This window comes from Gambusia affinis, linkage group LG03, assembly GCF_019740435.1.
Source record: "Gambusia affinis linkage group LG03, SWU_Gaff_1.0, whole genome shotgun sequence".
Taxonomy (NCBI): domain Eukaryota; kingdom Metazoa; phylum Chordata; class Actinopteri; order Cyprinodontiformes; family Poeciliidae; genus Gambusia; species Gambusia affinis.
In genome coordinates, this window is record NC_057870.1 from 18,397,432 (window position 1) to 18,407,623 (window position 10,192).

Below are 10,192 nucleotides of genomic sequence, written 5' to 3' on the forward strand. Positions count from 1 at the left end.
AAACCTGCTATATTACACATATTTTATGACGTTATAGACATGTTTAGTGTATTCTAATGTAAAGTAAGCTATCCGGGTGATGAAGTCTTTCAGAGTAACATGCTGACACATCGCTTTTCACATAATAGTAAAAAGTGAAATGATTAAAACTGATTATTGCTTTGTGTGCCAGAAACTAAAACATTAACTCCCATCACACTGGAGCTTTTTTCCTCCTTCTGTCTAACTTTGTCCTGATTAGAATATTAAAAAAAAGAAGTGCAATCTGTAATTTTTGGAGGATTTTTACTTTTTTTCTGTTTGTTTTTGGGTTGTTGGGGGGTTTTTTAAACAAAAGATCAAATATAGAAGTAGTATAGATAGGACTTAAATGTAATGGTAGGGCACTCGTTCATTAAGTTTCCAAGCTTTTGATTTATGTGTTTAAACTGACCTCAGTCCCCACGTTGTTTCTCTGGTTGCCATTTTGTTGTGTTTGCATGTTTTTCGGGTTTGGTGCTAAAAACATAATGCCATACCTCCTAGTTGTCTGATGACGCTTGAAGAGAAAATGTAAAAAAAAAATATGATGAATGCCATTTAAGAGTAAAGTTCCATCTGAATACTGTGGGATCCATTAAAGGGCCATTACACTCATTAACCCGCTGATGCTCAGTTTTACCTCTTGTTTAGTTCATCAGCATCACAACAACTAATAAGAGAGAAACAACTCAAAGCATGCAGAGGAAAAGAACAATCAACAGAAGTATGTTTGTTAGAAATGCTAATGTTTTTATGTTCATCAACAGTTTAGTCAGCATCATAATTTGTGTGACCCTTAAGTTCTCATGATCTCACTTGTCTGCATGTAACAAACGCCAAAAATGGCTGCGCTGAACAACTGAACTGTGCATGAGTTTCATAAATTGTTCTTCATCTCGCCGCTTATTAATATAAATCAGATTAGTTGTTCTTAAGCTTCAATTACTTGTTTCCTCGCCGCAGATTTATTGTGTCATCCAGTGCGGAAATTATTCTGAAAAGCTTATTAGAAGCAAAGTGCGGCGCAGGGCTGAATACAGATGCTGTTTTCTTGTGTAGATTTGGTTGATGCTCGCATCCGATGCAGACTCACATCTGTTGCGACCCCTGGCGCAAACGGCTCGTGCACGGAGCCTGGGGGGGTGGACGGTCAGTGACGTCAGGTGTAGGTCCCTTTGTCAAACAACGTGTCCATGTGCTTATAAGTGAGGAATGATCGGTGGGCTTTCAGTCAGACATCCACACAAGCGGAGGAAATCAGAAGCAGCAGCCATGCATCACTCCCTGCTCTCCGTCCTGGGACTCCTCGCCCTCTCCTCCGCCTGCTACATCCAGAACTGCCCCCGGGGAGGGAAGCGGGCGCTGCCGGAGGGGGGCGTCAGACAGGTGAGCACCTGAGGGTGTAACATCTTTATTTTTCTCTCAAGATGTTTTATTTTTGTTTTGTGTTTTTTTTTTTTTTTTCAAATAAATAATCTTAGTCAATAATGCGTAAAATAAGTGTGTTACTACTATTTTATCGTCAGTAAGCAGATTTATAATATGTTTCATTTGTAGGTTTGAATTAGCAAAAGGTGGATTGTTATAAAAAAACTGTAATATTCTATCATTTAATCAAATTTCTATGTTAAAGTATAAAACTACATTTTAAGATGCGTTTAGTGTGTTATCTTTCAGACTTTGTTTTCATTTTTAGATGTTATCTCTAATACAGAGGCTAATTCATGTGGAGATCTATTCTAATATATTTTCCTTTATTTTTTAAATTTAGATGAATGTACTAATTTATTCTTAAAACTGGGAAATGTAATCATATCTGGACCTTAAGTAAAACAAAAATATAAATAATGTTCCCTTTTTGAACATGTAATATAAATTTTCTGAAGATTTCAGACTGCTGACTATGAACCACTAAGAAGTTTTTTGTTATCCAGTTAAATCTAAATATATATATTTTTTTAAATCAAATGCAACTCATAAGAAAGAAGAAATAGCTTATATGACTTATACTTATAAGTATTTTTTGTCTTGTAAACTCAGTTTCAACTTGTGTACAAAATACATTGTGTTTTATTTATTTTTTTAATAAAGTTAACCTCCTGAAGACTTTAGTAACAGCTCAGTTCTGCTCAATTAATTCCATTTTATACGTTTGATGATTTGCATTTTTAGGTTTTTAAATTCATTAATTTTGAGTAAATATGAGAGCAAAGTTATTCTGAATCCTCTCATACTGTCACCAAGTATGTTTTTTTTTTGCATTCACCTGCTCTGCCTTTTTCCAGTGCATGCCTTGTGGCCCTGGGGACAGGGGCCGCTGCTTTGGCCCCAGCATCTGCTGTGGAGAGGGCCTGGGCTGCCTACTGGGCTCTGCAGCTGCAGCTCACTGTGAGGAGGAGAACTACCTGCTGACCCCCTGCCAGCCTGGAGGGAGACCCTGTGGACCTGAGGGGGGGCACTGCGCCTCCTCGGGACTCTGCTGTAACTCTGGTACAGTCTCATCTTTAACTCTAGGTTTAATGGTCCACATGATGATGTGAACTAATCCGTGTTCCTTCTCAGAGGGCTGCATGGTGGACTCTGACTGCCTCGGAGAGACTGACGCCACAAATCCGGCCCAAAGCTCTGCGAGGAGCTCCCCTACAGACCTGCTGCTTCGTCTCCTTCACGTGGCCAGCAGAGGACAGAACGACTACTGACGCTACAAGCGTCAAGCTCCCCCTCTGCGCCTGACGACCTGCAGCAACGACAGATATTAGACCTCAATCTGTGAACTCTGAACCCAGACAACTTTTTTTTTTCTGTCTTAAACGTCTTTTCTGTGCTCTTCAACTTGTTTTAATAGGAACCTAAGAACAGAGAGATTAAATGAACAACAGCGTAGATCTTGTTATAAGAAGCATAAACGTTCAAGGCAAAGGAAAACGTGTAAATAAAGGATCATGGATTAAAAGGTGTCACTGTCTTATGATTGGAGGACGTAAATGTATTGTGTAACTCTGCCTGAAGGACTTTGTTGTTTTTTCTCATTGTACTTGTAGGCCTTTATTAGTCACACCTAGTAAGGTTTCCTTGTGCATGAAAAGAATGGAATGATAACTACACTCGAGAAGTCATCTAAAGTAATTGGTGTGATTTAGTCAGTAATTTATGGAGTTGGTGTCGTCCTCTTTGAAGCGCAGAGATCTTATAGTCTTGTGCCAACATGTTTTATTTGATAAACGAGTGGATGGGAATTGTAATTTTCTTACCGTCTTTTTTTTTTTTGATGAATGAATTCTGACAAGGGTGGCAGAGCTGCAGGTGATGGCGGTTTGTCAACATTGTGTTTCAGCTGGAAGTGAATGCAGCACCTCCCAGATTTAGACAGTTATAGGTTTCAATCAATCAATTTTGTTTTAGAGCCTACAGCCTTTTTTCTGTACATTATACATACTTTTGTTTTTAAAATTCAGTCTTGTTCCAAGTGTCTTGACCTGCATCTCCCCTTAAACAGAGCAAAGTGTCAATATTTCAAAGGAAAATCAATGTTGAACATGCAAAACTAATGAATCCAAAGGTTATGTGTAGCAAAGTGGAATGATGGAACAGGGCTTTTGAAGGAAAGGCTTTTCTGGTTATGACAGCTTGAAAACAATTCCTGTTTGGAGAAACTTTGAGATTCTGACCAATTCTTTCACACAAATTGAAGATTTTGGGGGCCCCTTTTATGTGTTATTTTCTGTTCTAACTGAAGATTTAGGCATTTGTGGCAGCTTTATTTTCTTCTTTAAAAGCAATATGTTAGCAAAATGTTTGGAATAATTCTCTTGGTTTAAAGCCCTTCTTTTGTTTTCAGCCTTCATATTACCTCTCCTGGGTGTTCTTTGCGTCTTGCCAGTGGCTGATCTACACTAAATTTACGAGGAAGTTCAGTGTTTCTTCATGGGGGCAAAGAACAAAACAATGGAATAAAAAAAAACAACAGGATAATATTTCAGGCGTGGTGTATGCGTTGTCATCCAAAGGCTTCAGTTTTGGTTTCACCTGACCAGATTATTTTTAGTATTTTACTGGCTTGTCACAATGCCAATGAAAAGCAATTTGGTGCCTTTCTCATACTTTTTCCTCCACAGTGGAGTATTACACAGTGAGCGTTTACTGGGTCTGTCATGTATGAGTGTGTTACATGTTTCTTTGGAAGAGCTGTAGTTGCCGGTTCCAGGTCTTTCTGAAGTTCTCTGCTAGGAGTTTTCCACAAACACTGTTTGAAGCCCATTCCGGTTCTTAAACGTGATTTGAACCAGAGTCACACGTTTCCATCGGAGGAACGGGATTCCCAAATGCCAAGCTGGTTCCAGTTGGACACCATGCAATACCTGGTTATTCAGCATGAACTGCAGCGCTATTAGTGGTGTGGGACGGTCAAACTAAAGAAACGCAATGTTTCATGTGAAACAAGCATGGCTGCAAACAAGATGAGCGCCACAGTCTTCTTCTACTCTCCTTCCATGTTGTGCAACACCTCCTGTTGATTCCCAAAACAGATGAAAACAGGCATGAGTTCTCAACATAATATCACCGCTTGGTGACATTTGAGCCAAGCCTGTTGTAGAACAAGAGTCCGTTCTGTGGAAACCTGCTGTTGAGTTTCATTACCTTTCTACTGTCTTCTTCGGTTTCAATTTCTGTTAAAACGTGAAACGTTCTGTTAAAAGGTGCCTTTGTCAAGACCAAGATAGTAATTGTACAATGTCTTCCTTATTGCTTATCTTTTGTTGGTTCTTTAAGAGACATTGCTGTGATTTAACCCTTTCATGCATGAATTATGATCCTTCGTGTCAGGATTTTTTTTCCAATTTTTGGGGGGATTTTCTTAAGGCATAAAAAAAAGGTAGGAAAAAAAATTGTTAAAAAGAAATTGTTTTAGGTGATCAATAGTAATTTTCTCCAAATACAAAGTTGTTATTTGAAAAATACATCAGTAGTACTGTTCTTTAGGGATTATCTGATGTCACAATGTTTTTTTTACCTGCAAGAGTCGTCTACAGTAGAAGGAGGGACAGAGTCGGTTGCCATGCTTTTTTGTCCATATTTGATTTAACAAAAATAATTTCTTGCATTTGCAGCTGATGGCCAGTAGTTGATAGTGTATTTTATGATGCGTTAGTGTCCACTCCAGTGGTCTGTGTGCATTTATAACATAAAAATCCACGAGAAGCACAAGAAAATGGCTTTTAGACAGCTGTCCACTGTAGTGACCACTATGCATGAAAGGGTTAAAATCATGTTCTCTAAAAGCAGCCGTCAGTCAAACAGAGGTATTAGGGGATTACTTGGCGCAGCAAAGTAAATCTTTACTGTTTATTTTGCAAAGCAAGTATGCTGGGTTGTTATACAACTTAAGTGCATCTCTGTCTTCATGTTGCAATGGCTAAGACAGAAGGAGCACCTAAAGGGCGAAACTCTTGCTTCAACGTCTGGAACATGGGAACAGAAGTCCGTCTGTGAATAAAGAATGCTTTCTTGTGTTGGTTTTGATTGCTGCCACGTCATTTGATGTGAGTTGCTGAATCAACATCTCCCTGTCTGTTGCCTTTGCTACTTTAAAAATCTCCTCCAGGGCAAAAACTGTTTTTCCTCCTGAATTAGATTGTCCTCTTGCACGCTCAGTTAAGTTGCACAACATGTGGTGAGATGTGGGAAGCTCCTACAATGAACGTTGGCTGTTAGGGTGTTTACCGTGACGGCGAATGGTTAATTATATCACCGCCAATGGAATCACTTTAGAATAACATTGACTTGTTCTGACCTCCGTGATGTAAAGAAAGTTTCAATATATCCACCAATGAGTTTTTAACTGCTTACTGTGAGTTACATTTTATGTCTTTTTGGTAGAATGCTTACTTTATGAGTTTATGAGTTTTCATGTGAAAAGTAATTGATCTCTTGTTTAATAATTATCACAAAAACGAAGAAACAAACATTAGGCTCTCTAAGCCAGAGAATATCGCTGAAGTAGTGCCTTCCTGCAGATGGATGAGGGTTTGGTGTCCCGTCTCAATGGCAACCAACCATTGTGCTGAATTGATGAAAATTTCCATTATTTTGAATGTTTTAACTTAGATAATAATCACTGCAGTATCAGGATGCACAGTGTGGTGAAACGATGTTTGTCCTCTTACAGATTAATTCATTTTATTCCACATTTGTTTGTTGTTTTTGTTTTCACTTTTTTGAAACACTGAAATATTTTAGATCATCATAAAGATAACCTGAATAATTTTTTTATTTGTTTTTAAAGGCAGTTTTCAAATTATTTTTTAATTTGTTAAGAAAATAGAGTTATCCAAACCAACCAGCCTGATTTCTCTATCTGGCAGCAACAATCGCCATTAAGCTGTTGAGATAACGGAAACTGGGTCTTATACATTGTTGCAGATTAATTTTCAATCATGAATAGCTTTTTAAAGGTCCTGTCACAGCACAGTGATTACATTTAAGTTTTTGACAAAACCCTTGTAAAATCTCCATGTTGTCTTTTTTGAGCTTCTTAACGGTGGATGTTCTGTTTCTCTTTTTATCCTTCAGTTCTGTTTCCTGTTTTCTCCATTTGTGGAGAAAACACTGTGGTTCACTGAAATCTCAAAGCCTTAGAAATCCCTTTGTAAATCTTTTCAGAAAAATAGATGCCAATCTTATCTGTTCTCAATTCTCTTTAGAGCTCAGGTGCGAATGGCTTTTGAAATGTTTTTGGTTACTTCACATTGACAGGCAGGTTCTATTTGAGCAAATTGTTGATTGTAGAGGTCAGGCAGTAATCAGGCCTGGTCATTTCTGGTGAGGCTAAACCAGAAAAAAAAAAAAAAGGTTTAGTGCAGTTAATTTATGACAAGGCAACATGGTCAATTTAATTTTACTGTGAAGCTTCTTCTGGGTAACAGGCCGTGTGTTATGTTTCATTGTGTAGTGAAAATGTTATCTTTTCTCCATGAAAAATCTAAAAAGTTTTAAAACACCATAATTGTTGGGCATGGAAGCAAATATGCAAGAGAAGCTCCTGTTAGCAGCAATAGTTATTTAATTTTCTTTGATTGTGCTGTGAGATAAATTTATCTGCTAAATGGTGATGCATAAGTGAATAAAATTAAATAAATTGTCAACTTTCCCTTCTGTGTGTTGTCATCTTGCACCTGCAAACTTACTGTTGTAGCTTTAAAGTTTTGCTGCACTTATTCATAAAACAAACCCCTCAAGGTTTAGAGCTTCAAATACAACACAAAGCTTAAACATTTCCTTTGCCCATAATACACGGTTAATCTTCAGGCATCCAATCACATTTTTTGTTGTTGTTTGCCAAAAGCAAAACAAAAAACGTTGCCTCTTCACTGCAGGAACACGTGTCGGAGTCATGTTCATGGAAAAACATTAATCATCTAGAAACCTGCTCAGCACCATCCACACATGCTGCATTCAAAGACATAGAAAATTTCAATCAATCAAATCAATCAAATTTTATTTGTATAGCACATTTCAGCAGCAAGACATTTCAAAGTTCTTTACATCATATCAGACACAAAAACACAATGCAACATAGAATCAATCAAAACACAACATTAAGTCAGGTTCTGTCAAAAATTTTGTAATTGATTACGTTTCAAATACAATTCTAAACAGGTGGGTTTTTAGTTGAGATTTAAAGGAAGACAGTGTTTCAGCTGTTTTACAGTTTTCTGGAAGTTTGTTCCAGATTTGTGGTGCATAGATGCTAAATGCTGCTTCTCCTGGTTTGGTTCTGGTTCTGGGGATGCAGAACATTTGGTATCATCAACTTCCTTGCCACAAATCTTGTGATTCTCTTGACCTCCTTCTGGCTTTTTGTTTAAACAAAAACGATTCAACGGTTTTATTTTTATTTCTCCTATATCTTTTGTTGCTGCTTTTGTGGCTTTGTCAGGTAGTCATGTGTCATCAATGAATCTAAAGAGAGTCAGTTGATGTGATGTCATTAAACTTGTCCAAGCCTGTCTCTGGATAGCATTCCTGCATCAATCCACCATCCACAGTTTTAATTATCCAGGTTCAGTAATGGTAGGATTTATCCTAATAAAAGACCTAAACTCCACTAATCATCACTACCCTTCAGCCTTTTATGGCTTTCAGTTACCGCTCCAAATTAAAAAGTGTGTTTGGGTGGCCTGGAAGGGGTGTGTGTGAACGTGCACGTGCACGCTCACGCTCACGCTCACGCTCACGCTCACGATCATCTTATATAGAGCTGTAACAGTGCTTATCCCCACAGTTCCTCTCCCATCATGGAGCTAAAGGTCGTCTTCCTGGTTGTCTCTCTGATGACTTTGGCCATCATCTCCACTGACGGTAAGACCTGCACCTTTCTGCGCAAGTCAGACCAAAATAATCAGATAACAAATCCATTTAATGTGTTTATTATTTAAAAGTATTCTTTGGAATTAGTGTAAATTGAAGTGTTTGAGGTTTCTCTTTTGTTTTTCCAAAAGGAGCAGCTGGAAGACATTTGTATAGTTTTCTCAGCGTTTCAGCCTTTTAAAGTACATTTTTCTGCCAAAAATGACAACCAAATGATATGATTCAATACCAGTTACAACATGTAAAGCTATAACTGATATTTTTGGCCCAATTAATCACAAGCTTCAGGCTACACCATCACATGGCAAAACTCCAAAGCTAATTAGGATGTTTGTAGACTTTAATCATAACTAGACGAAACATTTTGCAGTTATACTAAGATACAAAGTTGATTGGATTTCTTTTTTTTTTTTCCAATCAAGCAAAGTGCGTGTTGTATTTCATTTATTTTCTTTTTCTCAGCTTTCATCCCGAAGTGCTGCATCAAAACAAGAAGTATCCCCCGTGAGAGGCTTAGGAGGGTTGAACGATGGGAGTTCCAGAGCAGCAATGGAGCATGTGACATTGATGCTCTCGTGTAAGTACAGCAAATGAGCCACCGGAGGTTAATAAATCAAAACAACAAGTAAATAAATACAGCATGCATTATGTGCTGTGCTTTAAGCTTTGTTCATCGTTTATTTGCAAAACTGTAGCAATGTGGCGAGATGTTGGCTGTTGTTTGGGCTTCAATGTTTCCCATTCAGCTGGCAGCGTCTTTCATACACTAAGTGTTTTATATGCTATCTGGTGGAACGGCTGAAATAGAAAAGTCTCAACGCTCTCAAATCTCATCAATCTTGTTTTTGGTTTACAGAGTGTACATAAAGGGCCAGCGGAAACCGTCATGTGCTGACCCAAAATATGAAAAATTGCTGCAGATGGTGATCGAGTGGAAAACAAGGAAAGACAACAAACATAGGAAACAATGAGCTGTGCAACAAATTCTTTACTTTGCTTGTCCATAATGTTTCTTGTTTTTAAGAGTTTGGCTTTTACAAGCTCTTTCATTTGTCTTGTTGATTGAAATATTCAGGTTCTGCTTTTACTTCAACTCTATGAGTGATTTATGTACTTAAGTTAAGTATGGAGGAAAAATTTTGGAACTGAACTGTATGTTATATCGCTGAATCCCTCACATCTCTCTTATTGCTTCCCAAGATGAAGATGCAAAATTATCTAAATACCAGGCTGTATAATTATTAACATGGTCAACATAGAGCTGATAAAACCCTCAGCTCTTACTCAACATTAAATTTTTGTTGTATATTAACAGCCAATACTGATCATTTTATAGATGGGCATTGTGTATAAAGAAGACTGTTGTAATTTTGAGAGTAGGGAGGTTAATTATGGCAGCATGTCTAAAAATTGTTAAAGTTTGTCAAAGTCTTTTTTCACATCTTTGTTTTCTCCTGTTAAAACCTTCGAATCATATTTCTTAAAACACTTCATCTATTTAGAGCAGAAAACACATAAATAGATGCTTTGTACATTTATAGTATAGAATATTACTGTTTCTGCTTGAGTTTAAACAGCATATATTTGATAATCATATAATCAGCTTGAAGAAATGTGCTTTAAAAATGTTGCTTATTTGTTCTGTGGCGTCTGTCTGCAAATCAGTAGCAGTTTTTTTTTTTTACTATAACTGTATATTTAAATCTTAATGTGGCACAAGATAGCTTATAAGATGCTATTGTATCCTATTGTTTCAAACTGTAGTTCATGTTTTTGCAATAAATGATAATATGTCATAACATGG

At 37.4% G+C, this 10,192-nt stretch overlaps 2 protein-coding genes across 2 annotated transcripts; both read left to right on the plus strand.

The window, feature by feature from the left end:
• The first annotated feature begins 1,259 nt into the window (after positions 1–1,259).
• LOC122827678 (arginine vasopressin) lies at positions 1,260–3,185 on the plus strand. Its single transcript, XM_044110581.1, has 3 exons — positions 1,260–1,407; positions 2,307–2,511; positions 2,584–3,185. Exons 1-3 carry the CDS (start codon positions 1,294–1,296, stop codon positions 2,718–2,720), a joined length of 456 nt encoding a protein of 151 aa, XP_043966516.1. The 5' UTR covers positions 1,260–1,293; the 3' UTR covers positions 2,721–3,185.
• A 5,117-nt stretch (positions 3,186–8,302) lies between these two features.
• ccl27b (chemokine (C-C motif) ligand 27b) lies at positions 8,303–10,192 on the plus strand. The gene is made up of 3 exons (XM_044110582.1): positions 8,303–8,379; positions 8,851–8,965; positions 9,245–10,192. The coding sequence occupies exons 1-3, from the start codon at positions 8,316–8,318 to the stop codon at positions 9,357–9,359; spliced, it is 294 nt and encodes a 97-aa protein (XP_043966517.1). The 5' UTR covers positions 8,303–8,315; the 3' UTR covers positions 9,360–10,192.